Source organism: Quercus robur, chromosome 6, assembly GCF_932294415.1.
Source record: "Quercus robur chromosome 6, dhQueRobu3.1, whole genome shotgun sequence".
Taxonomy (NCBI): Eukaryota; Viridiplantae; Streptophyta; class Magnoliopsida; order Fagales; family Fagaceae; genus Quercus; species Quercus robur.
The window spans coordinates 34,079,561-34,101,104 of record NC_065539.1 but is presented as its reverse complement, the minus strand read 5'-3'; the positions used below and the strand labels follow the sequence as shown (position 1 = coordinate 34,101,104).

The window sequence follows — 21,544 nt, the reverse complement described above, 5'->3', positions numbered from 1 at the left end:
AGAAATTGAGAATTACAGGAGCCTTCTTGGTAGTTTTAAGTCAATATACAAGCCTCATTTTTAATAGTCTTTAAAATCGGTTCACTATTTTCATGCACTGAGCCCATGCTATGAATTACCAATCCACTAGCGTATCAAAAATATGCAACTCAGTTCAAGTAGCGCACTCTACATATATTCTCGTATTAATCAAATCAATTACTTATTACTTCACGACTCATAGATAATTCATAAAAGCATTTTATCAAACACATAATTTGCATTACAAACCTACAAACGAAAATAGAAATAGAAAATAAAGACAAACGCAAAACAAATCATTGAAAATACTATGAAATAAAACGCACAAACAAATCAAACAAAACCCACACACAAGTCAAATGAAACCCAAACAAACCCACAAAAAAATCAAATGAAACCCATAGAAAAACAAAAAGCCTTTATGGATTCAGATTTAGTAGAAAGAGAGAAATAGAGAGGTCAAAGAGGAAGAGAAGAGTTCAGAGAGACAAACTTGTGTTGTAGTGAGAAAGAGAGAAAGAAGAAGAGCTTGTGATGAGGACGAGAGAGGTGAAGAAAGGCAAGCCGATTAAAAAAAAAAAAAAAAAGAGTGTGCGTGAGTGATTTCCAAATTCCAGGGTTTGTGAGAGGATTTGAAATCAACAGATTTAGACTCCTAAAATGTAGGATGGATTTGGGCTGAATCCAATTTTTTCTCATTTTAAGTTATCCAAACAAAGAATTTGGATTTGGGTTCCTCAAATCCAAATCCTAGCCCAAATCCATGGCATCCAAACAAAGCAATAACATGTAATCAGAATGAGATTTTGAAGATTATGTTATTGGATTGATGTGACATAATTTTGACCTATTATTAAAGAAAAGGATTTTAATAGCTCTACATAGTAAAATTTGGTAGGAATTTTGGAGGATTTTAATCCATATATTAGATCTTATTACCCTCTCTCTCTCTCTCTCTCTCTCTCTCTCTCTCACATGTGCATCGCATGATCCCTCCTCCCCTCTTCAAAGAAGGTGCATGTGAATAAGATACTGGAAAAATAAGATGCTGGTTGAGCACCTAGTTTTCAAGCTGATTAAGATGCTGAAAAAATAATTTTTAGGATGTTTTTGTTTAAAGCCATTACTTATCTGGATCATAAAAAATGTGATTTTAGTTCATAGTCTGGCCTAAGGTTGATCATGTAGGTACCCTCCTGTAAGGACTCAATTTGTAACGATCCCAAATTCGTATTGGGTTCGAACGTTAAAGGCCCAAACAATAAATTTGTAGAGCATGGATATCAAAGAACTAGGTCAACTCCAAAAAAAAAAACAATTCAACTTAACGTTTATAGATGGATTAACACTCATATAACGATCAATTTCTCCTTGAAACAAGTTCAGTTCTTTATTTCATAAGGTTTTCTTCTAAGTACTACTCGTTTAGAAGTTCCGATCTCTCTTTCCCAATGCATTCTTTCTTGTTATATATTGCCCTCTTGGTGTCATCTTCACCACACACGTGTAGGTTGGGTTCGGGGGATCCCTTCCTATCCCATCCAACACCTTCTAGAACCTCCAACCAGCAACTGTGAGGCTACCTCATCACTGTTCAGGCATCACCTCCACATTAATGCGGCCAGAGAGTTGGTTGAAAGGCAATTAATGCGGAGTCAGCTGTTATTAAAGATATTTGTTTACCTTTTCTTTCTTACCCTTGGTCCCATGTCCCACCTTTAGTGGTAATGTAGCTCTGAAGTGTGTTTGTAACAATATGATGTTCAGGTCGTCCTCGGGCTCATATTGCCGAGAAGGATTTTGTCCTCGAACGAATACTGAACTCACCTCACGTGATATCTACTATTCTTTTCGTTTGGTTATCCTTATAACCTGATATGGGCCTCCTCGGACAGTTTTACGTCCTCGGATGGGTCACAGGCCCAGTTAACACGATTTTAATAATTTATTGATTAACCGGCCCCCACAATAGCCCCTCAAAATCTTGCTTTTTGACTCTTCGGGAGAAAAGATTGATTTTGATGTCATAAGCCCATACCCGTTTATGTTTTGGGCATGCTCCTGACGCTTTAGCATCCCGAGCGTGGCAGCATTAAATTTTGGCGATGCCCTTGTCTCCCACGTTCAACGGTGAGATGTAAATCCAACGGTAGGGGGTCTATCTCGTTTCGCGAGCGGGAACTTTCCCGTTCATAATTTCTGCACGACTATAAAGGAATTCTTAAATCAATTCTCTTTCTGACCTTCAGCGATCACACAATTCTAGAGCTTATACACTGAACCTGTCTTTCTCCTTTTTCGTTGTTTTCCTGGCATCTACAAATACTAAAATCCTGTCCGAGGACCCTCTTTCAAACCTGTAAGTTTTCTTAAAACCTTTACCACTTTCATCTTAAACTCGTTAATTTCTCTACTAAGTCCTTTAGGAAAATGGGGAAAAAGGAAGGTAAGTTTTGTTGTCTAGTTGAGTCCAAGGAAAGTATGAGAAATTTCCGCTCTAAGTATAAGATTTCTTCAACAGTGGGTATGAGGTACGCAGCCCAAGGGGAATGGGCCGATGCTAGAAAAACAGGGGAAATGGTTATTCCCATGATTGCCTTCATAGAAGGCGGGATGACCATCCCCATGGGTAAGATTACTAGGAGCTACCTTAGGTTCTTTAGGTTATCCCCCACTCAGTGTGCCCCAAACATGTTTAGGGTCCTAGGAAGTATAGAAGTTTTGAACGAGAGAATGGACCTAAACCTGACCCATCATGACGTGAATTGGGTGTACAACCTCCACCACTTGAAGGGGCAGGGGTATTATCTCAAGTCGAGATATCCCGAGGTGAGGCTAATTCAGTGCCTTCCCACCTCAAACAAGAACTTAAAGGATGATTTCCTTATCTTTTCTGGGGAATGGCATGATGGTCTGCCATGCCCCACTAAGGAAGGAACACCAGGTGGGGATGCAATCATAGATTCATAATGTTTAGTTCATACATGTCTTTCCTTTTTTTTTGTTTTTTGTTTTTTTTTTTTGTTTTGAGTCTTAGTATTCTTATCCCTAATGACGCTTTATGTCAATTCAATGATTTTGCAGATAGACGTTTCACCAAGCCCAACCTTAAGTTAGTCAACAAAGCAAGTTTGGATAGGGTATTGAAAGCCGAGATATACATGAACGAAGCTGACGGCCAACTCCGGACAACCCATTTAATCCTCGGCTACACCCCCCTCTCGTTTGCTTTCCAGGCGCCGAAGTGTGTGATCAGAGCCCGCGATCCTCGGCTTCACCGTATTAGTGTTGCCTTTAGGGGGTTCATCGTTCCAGAAGATATCCCACTTCCCCAGAATACATCCCGCACTGAACCCCTTTTTGTGTCCGCCGTCTCAACAGGAGCCTCTTCATCCCAGCCTGCCCTCAGGGAAGAAGAAGTAGAAGAGGGAAAGGAAGAAAAAGAAGAAGAGGAAGAAGAAGAAGAAGTTGTAGAACTCTCAGATTCCTCGAACGACTTTGGGATTTTTGATCAACCTATATGCTCTGAAGAAGATCCTGACGAGATGGGGATACAAAGGAAGCCCTAAAGAAGTTTGATGGAGTTGATTGAGAATCAACCCGGGAAGAATTCGCCGGCAAAATCAACGCAATCCCAGATTCCTTCTCTTCCCTCCAGGCTTCCTCCTCCTACTCCTCACCAACCTTCTCATCATCCTCCCCAGCCAGTCAGAGCTGATGCTGCTGAGTTAAAAAGGCGTAGGGAGGAGAAGGGGAAGGACGTGGTGGATGCTGGCAGGTCTCGTCCGACCTGCGAGGAGGATGCCCAGCGAGCTGCCAAGCAGCAAAAAACTAGCCATCTTCCTCAGCAAGGCCAGGAGAGGTCTGATACTCAACCTCCTGAGCCTCAAGCTTGGCTACCAGCACCCATGCATACCGGGGAGCCCCTACGAGATGATGCATCTATTAGGGACTTTAACGGTGGCATTGGGTGTCACGTAACCTCGGCTATAGAAGAGGCCTTGTTGCTCCCCAAAGATATGGCCAAAATAAAAAACGTGAGGAAGAATGAACTCATCCTCAATAATAAAAGATACTTGGGCCTGGTAAAGTGTTAACTCGTTTCTTTTTCTTTTTGTGATTATTACTCACTGATGTGTACTTTTTATTGACTATAGTGTTAATCTCTTCCTTGTAGGTTATCCAAAATACTTTTAAGCTGGATGAGATGCTCAATATCTGCTACAGTCAGCTAGACGATGAAAAGAAGAAATGGGCGTCGGCTGTACAGACTTTAACACTATCCGAGCAGGACTTGGCTGAGGCAAGGAAAAAGTTACTTACTGAGGAGCAAGCTCACAAGAGCGCTGACTCAGCCTTGGAAGGCTATCAAAAGCAGGCTGAGGACCAGGGAAAGTGCTTGCGTGAAGCAAACGCAAAGCTAAAAGCTGCCCGGGAACAAGTTGCAGCCCTTAAAAAGCATTTGGAGGAAACCCAAAAGCTGAGGGAGCAAGCTGAGAAGTTCAAGGAGGAAGCTAAGAGAGCAAAAGCCGAGGCCGAACAGGCAACGAATGAGGCCGAGTAGAAAGGATATGAAATCGGCGTGGCTGAGATGGAGGAGACACTAAGGGCAGAGGTGCCAATGGTATACCGTATCTACTGCGCCCAAACTTGGGATGAAGCCCTTAACCGAGCTGGGGTTGAGGCTTCATCTGAGTTAAGGAGGCCAGAGAACGTGTTCTACCCTAAAGCAATCCGCACCTCAGCCCCTCCATCCAGTCAAGCTGAAAACACTCCCTTAACCATTAACCCTAATGAGGAGGTTTTGCCTCCAAGTCTTCCTCCTCCTGGCCAATCAGAACCAGCTAAAGATAATAACGCCCCTCCATAAGCCTCCTTGGACAAGACTGCAGCTGCTTCTGAGGCAGAGGGGGCCTCTTAGGGCTTCCAACAGGATTTGGCTTCCACAGTCATGCCAGTTGGGGAAGCAACTAAGGATAAAGAGGGAGTCACCACCTCGGAGGTAGATAAATCAGCCAGCCAAGCTCCAAAGCTCCAAATCAAGTTTAAAAAATAGGATTTATTTTGTAAATTGATTAGGGCTTTTGTAAGGATATTTATGTTTATTTGTTTATTGCTGTTGCCGTTTTATCTTATTTTTGTACTTGTTCGCTGTATTATCTCAATTTGAATGGATTTTTTTTGGCTATCTTTCATTTGCAAAAGAAAAAATAACTTATAAACATTAGCAATTGGCGATTAAAAATGGATGATAACCATTAATACTATGAGGTCTCAGGGAGACATCTTGGATACATACGCATTGTTTCTAATCAATTGAAATTTTAGGGAATGTTCAAAAGTTGGATAAAGTTGGGTCTACAGTACTTCAATTGTACATTAGATGATGTTCATAGGCTTAGTGGGGTTTATATCTCCAATAGGTAATTAAAAATCCTGTGATCTTAGGACGATATTTAAGAATTTGTTATCCTTGAATGCATAAGCCCAAGTGGCCCTAGCACTTTAATAGCAAGAAGTTGTATTAGTTTCAAAGGAACCCACTTAGTGACCCAATAAATTTCACAGGGTATTAATTTCCACTAAGTTTGTGGTTCGAGGACCTGACATAACTTAGTTTCTATTTAATACTTCACAAGATGCAATAGGGTATTAATTTCCACTAAGTCTATGGTCCAAGGACCTGACATAACTTAGTTTTTGTTTAATACTTCAATGGATGTCATAGGGTATTAATTTCCACTAAGTTGGTGGTCCGAGAACCTGACATAACTTAGTTTCTGCTTAATATTTCAATGGATGTCATAGGGTATTAATTTCCATTAAGTTTGTGGTCCGAGGACCTGACATAACTTAATTTCTGTTTAATACTTCAATGGATGTCATAGGGTATTAATTTCCACTAAGTTTGTGGTCCGAGGACCTGACATAACTTAGTTTCTGTTTAATACTTCAATGGATGTCATAGGGTATTAATTTCCACTAAGTTTGTGGTCCGTGGACCTGACATAACTTAGTTTCTGTTTAATACTTCACTAGATGTCATTAGGTGTGGAAACACAAGATGCATGATTAGCATAAATTAAAGGAAAAACCCAAACTAGACTACTTTTATTAATAATAATACCTCTTAAGATTATTTACATTCCAAGGATGAAGTACAGCTTTTTCATCTAGGTCTTCCAGATAATAGGCTCTTATTCTGGCTACTGAAATAATCCGATAAGGCCTTTCCCAATTAGGCCCCAATTTTCCCCAAGCTGGATTCTTGGTGGTTTCCAGAACTTTCCTCAGCACCAGATCTCCTACGGCTAACGGTCTCAGCTTCACATTAATATCATAGCCTTGCTTGAGTTTATGCTGATAGTAAGCCAATTGGACCATTGCATTCTCCCTTCGCTCTTCAATCAAGTCTAAACTTTTTTCCAACATCCCATCATTACTGTCCGAGGGAAATGTACTAGTCCTTAACGTTGGGAATCCAGTTTCCAGAGGGATGACGGCCTCGGCTCCATAGGTCATGGAAAAAGGAGTCTTTCCTGTCGATCGTCGAGGCGTTGTTCGATAGGTCTAAAGAACATGTGGCAATTCCTCCACCCATTTTCCTTTTGCATCATCCAGCCTCTTCTTAAGTCCACTGACTATTACTTTATTAACAACTTCAGCTTGCCCATTCTCTTGAGGATAGGCCAGAGTGAAATATCTATTCTTTATACCTAAGTCTGAATAGTATTGCCTAAAGGCCTTACTATCAAATTGAAGACCATTATCCGAGACAAGAGTGCGCGGAGTTCCAAATCGCGTGACAATATTCTTCCAGATAAACCTCTTAACATCTACGTCTTTGATGTTAGCCAAAGGTTCAGCTTCAACCCATTTAGTGAAATAATCCGTGCCGACCAGCAGATACTTTTTATTTCCTAAGGCTTTAGGAAAAGGGCTGACAATATCCAGCCTCCATTGAGCAAAAGGCCAAGGGCTGGACAGAGGGTTAAGAATTCCTCCAAGCTGGTGGATGTTTGGAGCGAACCTTTGACACTGGTCACATTTTCTAACATACTCCTGCACTTCCTTCTGCATATTTGGCCACCAATATCCTTGAGTAATGACTCGGTGTGATAGGGACCTTCCCCCTGTATGACTTCCACAAATGCCTTCATGCAGCTCTTCTAGGAGTGACTCTGACATCTCGAGATGTACACAAAGTAGGTACGACCCAGAGAAGGACCGTTTGTATAACTTTTTGTCCTCGGATAACCAGAACTGAGGAGCTTTCCTCCATATTTTCTCAACTTCTATTTTCTCTTCAGGCAAGGTGTCACTTTCGAGGAATTTCAATATGGGATCCATCCAGCTCAGTGCTAGATTAACTTGATGAACCTAACGTACGTCCTTTTCTAGTGAAGTGGGTGTATGCAAATCTTCGACGATTATCACCCGAGGAAAATTCCGTGTTGAAGAGGTGGCAAGGGTTGCTAGGGAATCGGCATGTGTATTTTCACCTCGGGGGATGTGCGACAAGACGAAAGATTCAAATTTCGTTTACATACGCCTAACTTGACTCAAATACCCCTACATTCTTGGATCTCGGGCTTCCAGTTCTCCTTTCACTTGGCCGACTGCCAATCTTGAATCCGAGAATAATTTTGCTATCTTTCCACCCATTTTCTGGACCATACTCATTCCCATCAATAAAACTTCGTATTCTGCTTCGTTGTTAGTAGCCGAGAATCCCAACCTCAAGGACTTCTCAATGATGATCTCTTCAGGGGATATCAAAACTAGCCCCAACCATGCCCCTCGTTGGTTTGCTATTCCGTACACATATACCCTCCAGGAGGAACCGCCTTGTGTGGATATCAGACCAACCGATTTTTCATCCATGTCATTTTGCTTCATGTTAGCTTCTTCTGGGCACTCAGCAAACTCGGCTACCAGATCAGCAATGACTTGGCCTTTCACAAAGGTGCGAGGCATATACTTGATATCGAAAGCACCACTTAGCAATTCTTCCAGTGTAATCTGCACTTCTAAGTATGGACTTGAGAGGTAGCTGAGTTAAAACAACCACAGTATGGGCCTGAAAGTAATGTGGAAGTTTGCGTGTTACATGGACCACCACCAAGATGGCATTTTCTAATGATAAGTATCTCACCTCGGCTTCATGAAGGGACTTACGTACGTAATAAACTGGTCTTTGTACGCCACTGTCCTTTCATATTAAGACAAAACTAACTGCATGAGGGGCAACTGCCAGATAGGTGAACAACACCTCATCCATCTCAGGACTAGACATGATAGGCGGCCTGGACAGGTACTCCTTCAACTGCTAAAATGCCACAGCACACTCCTCGGTCCATTCAAATTCTTTCCACTTATGCAGTAGAAGGAAAAAGGGACGACACATCTCGGCCGATCTAGAGATAAATCGGTTCAAAGCAGCAGTCATTCCAGTTAGTTTTTGCACCTCTTTTGGATTCCGAGGCGCTTGTAAATCGTGGATGGCCTTAATCTGATCTGGATTCACTTCAATTCCTCTATGAGTCACCATGTATCCCAAGAACCTCCCGGAGCCTACACCAAAGGAACACTTTGAAGCATTCAGACATAGCTTATGCTTTCTCAGTATTCCGAAGATGTTCATAAGATCTTCCACATGCTCGGACACCACTTTACTCTTCACTACCATGTCATCGATATAAATTTCAATGCTTCTACCCAGTTGTGGTTCGAACATTTTAGTCATCATTCGTTGGTAGGTAGATTCGACATTTTTCAAACCAAAAGGCATCACTTTGTAGTGATAGTTTCCAATAGGGGTGACAAAAGCAGTCTTCTCTTGATCGTCCAAGGCTAGCGGTATTTGGTGATATCCTTGGAAGGCATCCAAGAAACTTATCCTAGGATGACCAACGGTTGCATCCACCAACTGGTCTATCTTTGGCATGGGAAATGGATCCTTGGGACAAGCCTTATTGAGATCCGTGAAGTCCACACACACTCGCCACTTTCCTGTCTTCTTTTTTACCACCACCGTATTGGCCAACCATTGAGGATAAAAAACTTCTTTGATGGCCCCAGCTTGCTTGAGCTTGGCCACCTCACTTCTGACGGTTTCGGCGTGCTCTTTTGATGGTCGCTGAGGTGGCTGTCTTTTGGGAATAACAGAAGGATTCACGTTGAGTCGATGACAAATGAAATTCGGATCTACACCTGGGGCTTCATATGGGCTCCATGCGAACACATCTACATTTGCTCTGAGGAATTCCAGCAATCTCTCCTTCTCTTGCAAAGGCAGTTTAGCCCCAACCTAGAAGAATCTTTCTTAATCATCAGCAACAATTACCGTCTCCAAATCTTCACATTTTACCTTGTCGGCTGGTACATCCAAGGGTAATGCTAGGGGTTTTAATTGCTATAATCCATTATCGACAGTAGCCGAGGTTTCTGCTTCTGGCCGATGTTGTATAGCCGCTACCAGGCACTGCCGAGTTGCAACCTGGCTTCCTACTATCTCCAGTGCTTGGCCTCCAGATGGGTACTTCACTTTCTGATGTAGAGTAATTGAGACTGCTCCCAGGGTATGAAGCTAAGGTCTGCCCATAATAGCCGTGTATGGAGAGAAAAAGTCTACAACAATGAAGTCCACCTCCACCACATCCATACCAGTTTGAACGGGTAGTCTGATCTGTCCTTTTGGAGCGACCATCTTCCCTCAAAACTCACCAGAGCGGAACTGTAGGCTGCTAAGTCCTCTAGCTTCAGACCTAGCCCCTTATACAAATCTGGGTACATTATATCAACAGCACTACCTTGATCAATCATCATCCTTTTTACATCATACCCACCAATTCTCAGCGTGACCACTAGAGCATCATCATGGGGCTGTATGGTTCCAACCTTGTCCTCATCCGAAAAGCCCAAAATCAAAGGGACATCCACCCTGGCTCTCTTCGACGCTTGGCAATGATCCTCGGCCGGAGGTCGGAACACCGACAGTACCCTGGAAGGACAAGATCCAGTCCTCCATGGGGCGGCAAAAATAATGTTTATTGTACCAAAGGGGAGTCTCGAAGAAGCGTCCCCACGCATTTCTGAGCCTGCCTGGCTTACCCTACCACTGGAATGATGCAATAGTTGCTTCAATTTCCCCTCTTGGACCAACTATTCCAAATGGTCCCATAAGTTCCTGCAATCCTCCGTCGTGTGCCCATGATCTTGATGATAGTGGCAATAAAGGTTCGGGTTGTATCTCTTAGGCTTTCCTGCCATCTTGTTTGGCCACTTTAAAAAGGGCTCATTCTTTATCTTCTCTAATACCTGTTGCACAGGCTCCCGAAACACTGCATTAACCACCGGGGTGTCAACAGAACCTGATTGCCCAACGAAGTCTTTCCGAGGTCGGTTATTATTGTAACGGTCCGACCTGAAATCCCTCCTCTCCTGAGGGATTACCTTAGCCTTTTCTTTTCCCTGAAGTTGGTCTTCTTCTACTCTTCTGTACTTATCAATCCTATCCATCAATTGGTGTACACTGGTAACAGGTTTACCAATTAGCGATTTCCTTAAATCATGCTCAGCTGGGAGGCCAGCCTTAAAGGTACTTATGGCCACATCATCATGCTCTCCCTCTATTTCATTAAACATTTCCTAGTATCTATCTGAATAAGCCTTGAGAGTTTCGCCTTCTCGCATAGACATGGACAGCAAGGATCCCAAAGGCCGAGGAACCCTACTGCAAGTGATAAAGCGAGCGCCAAAAGCCCGGGTAAGCTTTTTGAATGACTCAATAGAGTTGGCCCTTAAACCGTTGAACCATCTCATCGCCACCGGACCCAAACTTGATGGAAAGACCTTGCACATCAAGGCCTCGTCCCTAGAGTAGATAGCCATCTTTTGGCTGAAATGGCTAACATGTTCTACTGGGTCTGACCGGCCATCATATAGGGTGAATGTAGGCTGGTGGAATCGCTGAGAAAGGATCGCATCTTCTATATTCCTTATGAAGGGTGATTTGGAGACTTGGCTTAACACTTTGTTCATAGCGTTGTTCCCCAAGCCCCTACTAGGCGGGCTTTTGTACCTACGTCGATGGTCGCGCTCCTCTTCATAGGAGAAAGTCTCACTAGGCGGAGTTCTGGATCTCCGCCTATAACTAGCTCCATCCGTCTCCTCGGATGATGGTTCGGAGCAAGGTGGGGAACATTCTCACCGGGCATGGCGCAACTCTCTTTTCAACTCGTCAATCTCAAGTTGCAGGTTCCTGTCATTTTTTGCATGGGAAACATGACTCTTCCCACGAGAGCGACTTTTGGCGGTATGAGTTGTGTGCGCACTCCCCTCACGACCTTCTCTCCGTTCGGGACTCTAGTGTGGATCACCATGCTAGGAGCCCCTTGACTCTGCTTGGTGTGGGTTGGCATCTACCTGATGTGGTCCTGCTACGTAGTGATGTGGACTTGCTTCCTCCATCATGAACGTTGCACCAGATTTCTTTTAAGTTAGATCAAGCTCTTCTCACAGATGGCGCCAATTGTAAGGACTCAATTTGTAACGATCCCAAATTCGTATTGGGTTCGAACGTTAAAGGCCCAAATAATAAATTTGTAGAGCGTGGATATCAAAGAACTAGGTCAACTCCAAAAGAAAAACGATTCAACTTAATGTTTATAGATGGATTAACACTCATATAACGATCAATTTCTTCTTGAAACAAGTTCAGTTCTTTATTTCATAAGGTTTTCTTCTAAGTACTACTCGTTTAGAAGTTCCGATCTCTCTTTCCCAATGCATTCTTCCTTATTATATAGTGCCATCTTGGTGTCATCTTCACCACACACGTGTAGGTTGGGTTCGGGGGATTCCTTCTTGTCCCATCCAACACCTTCTGGAGCCTCCAACCAGCAGCTGTAAGGCTGCCTCATCACTATTCAGGCATCACCTCCACATTAATGCTGCTAGAGAGTTGGTTGAGGCAATTAATGCGGAGGCAGCTGTTGTTAAAGATATTTGTTTACCTTTTCTTTCTTACCCTTGGTCCCATGTCCCACCTTTAGTGGTAATGTAGTTCTGAAGTGTGTTTATAACAATATGGCGTTCAAGTCGTCCTCGGACTCATATTGCCGAGAAGGATTTTGTTCTCGGACGAATACTGAACTCACCTCACATGATATCTACTCTTCCTTTCGTTTGGTTACCCTTATAACCTAATATGGGCCTTCTCGGACAGTTTTACATCCTCGGATGAGCCACAGGCCCAGTTAACACGATTTTAATAATTTATTGATTAACCGGCTCCCACAATAGCAATTGTAAGGACTCAATTTGTAACGATCCCAAATTCGTATTAGGTTCGAACGTTAAAGGTCCAAACAATAAATTTGTAGAGCGTGGATATCAAAGAACTAGGTCAACTCCAAAAGAAAAACGATTCAACTTAACGTTTATAGATGGATTAACACTCATATAACAATCAATTTCTCCTTGAAACAAGTTCAGTTCTTTATTTCATAAGATTTTCTTCTAAGTACTACTCGTTTAGAAGTTCCGATCTCTCTTTCCCAATGCATTCTTCCTTGTTATATATTGTCCTCTTGGTGGCATCTTCACCACACACGTGTAGGTTGGGTTCGGGGGATCCCTTCCTATCCCATCCAACACCTTCTCCAACCAGTAGCTGTAAGGCTGCCTCATCACTGTTCAGGCATTACCTCCACATTAATGTGGCCAGAAAGTTGGTTGAGAGGCAATTAATGCGGAGGCAGCTGTTGTTAAAGATATTTGTTTACCTTTTCTTTCTTACCCTTGGTTCCATGTCCCACCTTTAGTGGTAATGTAACTCTGAAGTGTGTTTGTAATAATATGACGTTCAGGTCATCCTCGGACTCATATTGCCGAGAAAGATTTTGTTCTCGGACGAATACTGAACTCACCTCACGTGATATCTACTCTTCCTTTCGTTTAGTTACCCTTATAACCTGATATGGACCTCCTCAGACAGTTTTACGTCCTCGGATGGGCCACAGGCTCAGTTAATACGATTTTAATAATTTATTGATTAACCGGCCCCACACCTCCTTTTTTTGCCATGTGCAAGTCTGTGTCTGCTTTGGCTTAACATGAGTAACCCCATGTTTGGATGAATCAATACATTCCGATCACATTCTCTTCTCTCCTCTCCTCGTTACCCTCTACTCCAAACATACCTCGAGAAATTTTGGTCTTGATTGACCTCTTTTATGGATCAATTGTAAATTAATATTGAATTCCTTTCATACTATCGGATCATCTCAATAAGACGAATTAATTTTTTTTTAATTGAGCTTAAAATATTTAAAGCCTTTTAAATTGATGTGTATACAACTTAAATTGCATCCGTACCATATGCCATTGTTTGTCTAATAGATATGCTAGACAAAAGCTTCCAAAATTTGTTGATAATGTGTCTGTTGCACGCACAGCAGATTGTGCATGCAGGTTAACTAAAAACCGTACGGTTGAACATCATGTATTTATAATTTAACATCGTTTCATTTTTTAGAAATATATGAAAAAATTTCCAGAAAAGAAAAGAAAACTCTAACAGTGCTCAATTGAAGATCTAACTGGTCTTCTATGAACTAGCTTAATGAGCTCTCCTTGAAGAAAGAAAAAAAGAAAGAAAAGGGAGGAAGGAAAAAAAGAGGATGAACACAGTTTAAGAAAGCAATGATTTCATGATATTTTAAGGTAACAAATATCTGTAAGTAATTAAATCAAAATTTATCTATCAGTAAGCAAAGCAATTCAAGAAGACAACAAAATTATGCTAGGTAAGTCGTAGATAAACTTTCTTATGGAAGTGTATAAAGCTTAATATAATAGGTTAAACTATAATTTGTTATCAAAGCAAGTAGTGATATGTATATACCATATACATGTAAGATTCACGTGATATTGATTTGTTCACGAGGATCCGTACATCCAAGTTTCTTATCAAAATCAAAATCGAAAAGTTCTTCATGCTTGAGAAGTGACTGTTCCATTTTTCCCTAGTTCCCGCTGTCTGGCTCGGTCCATCTTCCGTTTACGCCATTCCTCCAGAGCTAAGGAACATTGCAAATTTTAGTAAATCAATCCATCACATTAACAATGTCGTAACACCCCAACAGTTGTAGCAACAACAACAAAGCCTTGGTCCCAAATTTTTTAGGATTAGTTATGGATCCTCAATAAATTAGTAAGAGGATTCGCTATATGTATTTTTTCCTTTGTAACACCCAAAGAAGAAAAATATAGAAAAACCATAATGGGAAAGAGTAAAACACATTTCTGGTGAGAAGAACTTTGATTGACACATGTTTATTAGATTTCTGGATCTTGGCAATATTAGGGAGAAAGCTTTTAGATCCCAAAGTAAACAAAGCTTAATACTAATGGAGTTTGATGTGCAAAGAAACAATATGGTGCAGACCTCAATACTTGGACTAGTGCTATTAGTTAAGAAGAGTTAAACAACAAAGCCATTGCCCTTCAACCACAGCAAAACACTCTCTTTCAGTATTATTGATTGGAAATAAGTTACGGGCTTCATGAATGAAGCATTTTGGACAACATTATGCTGGATACTAGGCAACATCTATTTTTAAAGGTCACGAATGTCTGATTTTCAAGAAGATGCTGATGACCACAAGAAGGCATTTTTTAAATATCACAAGTGTAGATTATAAGACAAAGAGAAATGGCAAGGATTTAACTCTTCGTAGGAAATGGCATCCTGTTTGACAACTACCAAACTGGGGGCTGTTATGTGTAATGACACATCCAAAGGCAAATATCAAATTTGGTGGATGCTAATAGAATTAACTGTTTTAGAATTCTCATAAATGACTTTCTTTGTTAGATGTGTGTACAAGTAATGTAACTACATTAATTTTGACACTTGTTAAAATCAGACCTGGCAATGCAACTTTTCTGACAGATGAGACAACTAAAGTGTTATGGAAAATACATTTTAAAAAAAAAACCCTCATAGTTTTATACTTGGTACACATTAAACCTCAAACTTTTATGGCCTATTTGGATAAAGGGGGGAAGGAGGGGGAGTGGAGGGGAGTAGAGGAGAGTTGGCTAAAAATAAGCTAATTTTGTGCTAAATCTACTCTACTCTACTCTACTCCCCCTCTCTCTCCCTCAATCCAAACGGACCATTAAAGGGGACACTTTAAACCCCATACTCTCACATACATACCAAAAAAAAAAAAAAAAAAAAAAAACCAATCAATTCCCACCCTCACACCGTTAGTCCTTGTAAGAGGAATCACTTCTCTCTCTCTCTCTCTATCTCTCTCTCTCTCTCTCTCTCTGTATATATATATATATATATTCTGATATGCTGTTGGGGTAGGGTTTTGTTTTGGTTCTAACATGATGACTAACGATCTGGGGAGGAATTGTTTGCAGTTTTTTCGGGAAAACTGATGCAAAAAGTCTAAACTCAGAAGTCCAGATACAAGAATTTGATGATATAGTGAAGAACACCCTTATGCCAAATTCAACCATAAGCTATCATTGCAAGACTAGAAAAAGCCACAAATTTTCATCATATCACTACAGAAAGAAGTTAGATGACTACAAACAATAAAATAAGCCTAATGAAGCAATGTGACAAACTTTTCTTTTCAGTTAAGGCTAAACAATTAGAATAGACGTTTTACTAACATTATGCGGAATCCATAACACGACGAACTTCTATTTGAATCATATGGGAAACTCTACAATTATTCTAATTGACAATTGAAAGGTAGAGAGACAGGGGGATTCTACAGCAAAAAAGAAAGGAGTCACCTTTTAAGCTGGCAGCATCATTAGCAGAACGAAAATCCTTTAACCTTTTAGAAAGATCAACTGCAGCAGTTTGCTTTGAATCTTTCTGTTGGACTGTCTCTGGTTGTGCATATACTTCTTGCTCAATTTCCCTCACCTATAAATGGGAAAAGATTCAACCCCATTGCAAATGAACCAGTTATCCATTTGATAATGGAAAGAAAAAAGGGAAAGCTATGAAAAGAAAATATAAGTTTTAATTCAATCTTCAGAATGCAAGAGTCTGGCCCCTCCAATATAAGTCTTTTCTTTGCCTTTGTTTAACTTATAGGACAAAGTCATAAACATGAATTTGTTCAAATTAGAGGCCATGCTTACTCTCTTCATCAGTTCCAAAGGTTGCATTGCTAGACGGATTTCTTCAGATTCCTTGATATACCTGATTTGAGCTGCAATTTGAAAGTCAATCCAATATACCTTAGTCTATCAGCAAACGCAGTGCTCAGCAACTGATCTATATACAAACTGAAAAAAGACCCCAAATAATATAAATCAGAATCAAGTTAAGGAAGCAGTCCATGAGTGAGCAACAAACTTCTAGACCCGTGTCATGTGATGCCTTCATGCTTGGCCTAGTCTCATGTAATTTAATGTCTTCATGTTTGGCCAAGAACCAGAAGCTGAATTTCAATTATATCTATAGGCTATACAAATATAAATTGGGTAAAAATGCCATTTTAGTCCCTAAAGGGCCTAAACTGTGTTTTAGATTTTAGTTTCATCCTTGGATTATTAATTCTGGTGTTTGGTACGCTGGAAAATGGAATTCAGAGAAAATATTTAGTGTGGTCAATGAAAAAAAAGCCAAAAGAAGCAGAAAACGTTTTCTACTTTTGAGAAGTGGAAACGTTTTCTACCATTCCAATGTACCCTAATCCCCACCATTCCTTTGCACTGCCAACACCACTGCCACCATTACCATTGGCACCACTACCACAATATTGCTACCACTGCCACCACTACCACACCATCTTTGATGTTGCCATTACCAACACCTCCACCGCTACCATATCACTATCAACCTCCATTACCACTTTTGCTACTGCCACCATCACCACATCACCTTTGCCACTGCCAACTTTGCCGCTACTGTCACTACCGCTTTCATGTCGCCGCCGCCGCCGCCACCATAGCGTTTAAATAAAATATTAATGATTTTCCGTATGAGCCAAATGATGGAACAATATTCTGTTACACCAGCGTAGTTATAACACCTACTTTTGTAAGTTTGTAACTTGCAATCACTGCCAGCAACTTGTAATCACAGCCTGCACATGTGGCCCCATCATCAACCAACAACGTTAATGTTCTCAAATGCCTGCCCGCACTGCCATTGCACAGTCTGCACTGCATTACACAGCCTACACCTGTATTACACATCCTACACTTGCAACTTGCAAGACTAGCAAGCAGCAGCTGGTCATAGCTTCATTATTGGAACAGCTAGGGCTCCTCACATAATCAGCACCTCCCTTGAGCAGCAGCAGAGCACCTCCATTGAGGTGCAGCACACATAATGCAGCAGCAGAATACACAGCACACATGATGCAGCAGGATACCAGGGCAGGTTCCTAATACAGTATATAGAGACATGTGACATGCACATGTAGAACCACAATGTTTTATATTTATTTTACTATTTTTTAAATTACCAAATTAACGTATTCTCACATATTCTGATTTTTTTACTAGGATATGGCCAAACATGCCATATAAACATTATATCGATGTGTATGGAAAAAATATGCCATATCAGCAATAGTTGTTTATGGTGGAACTATGAGACAATTAAAGAGGAAAGTGAAATTGACACATAATTTAAGGACCGAAAATCATTTTGACCTATGCTTTTTTTGGCAATTAATGCTCCGTAACCATGCTATACCAATTCAAAGAGTTTGATAAAGCAATTTATGAGAACCTAATTATGGAAATGAAAGAGAAAAGAAGATCGTCCCATCTTGTGAGATCCCTCTTTGATTCTCATCCTATACTCCGCAATTCATCCTTATAGACTAGAAAAAAAGGAAGTGAGGTGCTTGAAAGTCAATCTAAGGATACATGAAACTAGCAATTAAATCGATATAATGAGACCTGCTCATTATCAGATTTCCTTAATTAACGACACCTTTCTTTTCAATGAGTCCTAGCTTCCCCCTGGTCAACAGATCTTGAACCTTGAACTAGGATTAAGTAGAATCTGAATTTGCTACTCTCACTCAAGCTAGCCGCATGTATGATATGATACCATCCTTTGACTAACAACCATAGAGAGATAAGATTTTAATCTGTGTCATACCACATGCTTAGAGATATGAACCCTTCACAGCAAATGTTTCCAGCTGCTGCCAATCTTGGCAATATTATGGTTCAGCATATGGCAGCCTAATAATAGTGAAAAGTTTTAAGTGAAATTCAGTTTTAGATTCTGAGAAGTTGCAAATTTCATCCCCATTGAGGCTTTATATAAAGAATGATATGAGTGTCAGAACTTAGAAATGGTGAAGTTATTTTTAAATGGGTCAAAATGTTCATACGACCTGGCATCAGCATATTGAGCTAACCAGCCCAAAACTTACCCACAAGATGCTAAGAAGGGGGTTCTAACCACCGGTTTGATTTACAAGAAATCATCTTGTAGAAGTTTTTCCTGGTCACTAAATCTAATTTTAGCATAAATTATGATAATTAATAAGGTCTGCAGAACCAATGTTATTGTTGGCTACCACGTGAATTTTGGAGACATGTAAATGACCCTAAGAGAATCTTGAAGACAATAGACATAGAATGGTTTTAAGAATTTATGCTAAGTGATCTTGAGTATGACCATGTCATAAATAAAATAGTCATTAAGCTAAAAAGAAGTCAAATTTTATTTTCAGAAAATTAAGCCATTACATTTCATCTGTCAGGCAAAAGTAAAACTGTAGAGAAGCAACAAATCCTTGTTCTACCCAAAAAAGAAGAAGTATATTAGTAGATTTCTGGACAACAAGTTAGAAACAATCAACTAAAAGAACAACACAGAGAGCTAATCCCCTTAAGGGAAACAAGATGCCATTGTGAAGCCTTTTTTAATCACTTGATACTATGTGTTATAAACTTAATTAGGAAGCCACAAATGACAGCTACAGGACTATTAAATCTGTTATTTTATTTGAAAAATTCTACACAAATTTTCACTTCAATTTTAATCTGTCTCTCCTCATGCATTAATCTTAGAAAAACACAAAAGGGAAGGAAGGGTCATGGGTTCAAAACCCATTGGTTGCATGTGTAAACTCATCACTTAGAAAAAGAAGATATATATATACATATCAGTTGACTGGCAGAATTAGCTCAATAAATTTACGGCTCTGAAATAACAGTTACAAAGTTTCACATACATACATACACAAATAATATAGCATTATAGAGTTGAAAAGGCTCTTTCTATCCTAATTGAAAACAAGAGTCCTAATAGAAGATGAATGTAATGCGTTTGACATCCTCTTTTTACAATAAGCTCTTTAGTAAAGTAGTGAGGACTGTAAAAGTGATTCCTCTCAAACTCAGAGCCCTATTCTTACAGGCTTATGTGACGTGCAAAAGAAGTGGAGTTTCTGTTACAGATTTTAATGTTATGCTTGCTGCAGAATATTTGGATGTTTGCTTAATTTTAGGATCAGAATAAGTTGTTGCATAATATTAGGATTAATAGCATATGTATTTGCATTTTAGTAGGATAAGGGAATTTGTTTATCAAGTGTTTGGGGGGTAACGGCTAGTGGAGCTAGTGTTTGAGTTTTATTAGGATAGTTTGTTCCTAAAATGCAGGGCTTATCTTGTATAAAAGGAGCAGTAGTTATTTGAATAAAACCATCAGATAAGAATTATTTATGCAGAGTAATCTGTAGAGGTCAAGGATTCCTCGATCAATCCTAATTTCTTTTTAGTGTTTATCCAATATCCATTAATTATCAAAATAGGTAAAGGTCAAGTCTTGTACGTTCCAGCTTACAGCTACCAAGATCAGTCAACCTTCCCAAAATAGCTTCAATTCAAGAACTTATATTCACTTTCAGTCAGCCACAGCCAAATTTTTTATTTTTTTTAATAATTTATATAGAAAAAACCCAATTAAATTTCGGATTAAATTCTTTAGAAAAAAGAAAAGAAAAGAAAAGAAAACCCAACCCAACCAGATGGACCACCGAGTGGATGAACCACAAGATCAAAATACCAACAATTCAATTCTGTTCGATTCTAAAAGAACCCATTACTCTTCCATAATCTAGTAACCCAGAACACCAAATTTTTTTTTAACATAACTTGCAAAAAAATTCGAGACCCACAAGAAATCTCAGTTTATTGAGAAAGAAATTTCTAGAAGAATAAAATCAAATTGAGAAAGAGAAAAACCTGAATTAAATTGAGAAGCAGAGATCTTGCTTCTGGAAAAGGAAGAAGAGAGAAAACCCTGAAGCAAGAGAAGAGCAGCAAGAACGTTCAAGAAACATACAACTATGGTTGCATTCCTGAAGGAGAACTTCAACCTCCATGACTGAGCTACCTCCATCTTCTTCTATTCCTAAACGGACTTGTAAATTCAGTAATTCTTCGATAAGAAATAGTGTAATAGGTACTATATATATATCTTGTTTTACTTTAGTTCGCTCTGGGTCCCACTTGACACAGACAAAATAGCGATCTTTATAAATAGAGTTTCGTTAACGTATGACCTGCGGCATACTTTAATCGTTTTTTCTGAAAAAATTTTACGATGATTTTAAAAAAATGGTCAAAACATCTTATTATTTTTTCATTTTTAAATAAAAATTTTTCTAAAAAGGTTATACAAGAAAGTTAAAAAAAATATATACAACTTTTATTCCTAAATGGACCACTATAGTATAGTGTATACTATATAGTTTTCTCTGGCTCCTACTTAAGTCGACGCTGCTCTCTATAAATAATAAAACATAGGATAAGTAGTGTCTGTACGACACATTAAGGGGATGTACCACCTAAATTAATAAACAAAATATACATAAATTAGTATTCCAACTTAGTTATAAACAAAATGTATCCAATTGATTTAATAAATAAGATATATATGAACTAGTATCCCAACTTAGTTATAAACAAATAGGAGTAGAGTGAGAGACGGCAGAGAGAGAAATAAGATTGTTAAGATTTGTGAAGTAATTGAGTTTTATACAGGACAAGCCGAATAGGGGAAAATTAAATTAAAAAATAATTAATTATATAATATATTTTTAAATATATATTAAATATATATTGTTTAAATTTTAAATATATAGGTGGGTTGGGTTGGGTTGGGTAGGCGGGTTTGTGATTATTACGACTCGAACCCAACCTAACCCGCTATTAAAAAACTTTCATAACCCAACCCAACCCACCAACTCCTAAAAACTGACCCGACCCGATAGGTTGGGTCGGGTCGGGTCGATTTTGGTATATTGGCAGGTTTGCTACACACCCTTAAATATATCTACATGTTTTGAAAATATAATAGTTTGATTGCATTTTCTTTTTATATTTAACACACATGTCAAATTTTATGTTAATCATATATATTTAGTATTTACTATTTGATCTATAAACTTATTTTTTATGCATACTTTTAGGGTACAAAAACTTGAAATTTAAACTTGTT

The 21,544-nt window shown here is 39.6% G+C and overlaps 1 protein-coding gene across 1 annotated transcript; it reads right to left on the bottom strand.

Annotated features, from left to right (window-relative positions):
• Nucleotides 1-13,840: 13,840 nt before the first annotated feature.
• LOC126688529 (uncharacterized) lies at nt 13,841-20,495 on the bottom strand. The gene is made up of 4 exons (XM_050383251.1): nt 20,287-20,495; nt 16,204-16,274; nt 15,847-15,982; nt 13,841-14,105 (listed from the first exon to the last, which is right to left on the bottom strand). Exons 1-4 carry the CDS (start codon nt 20,441-20,443, stop codon nt 14,020-14,022), a joined length of 450 nt encoding a protein of 149 aa, XP_050239208.1. The 5' UTR covers nt 20,444-20,495; the 3' UTR covers nt 13,841-14,019.
• Nucleotides 20,496-21,544: the final 1,049 nt, after the last annotated feature.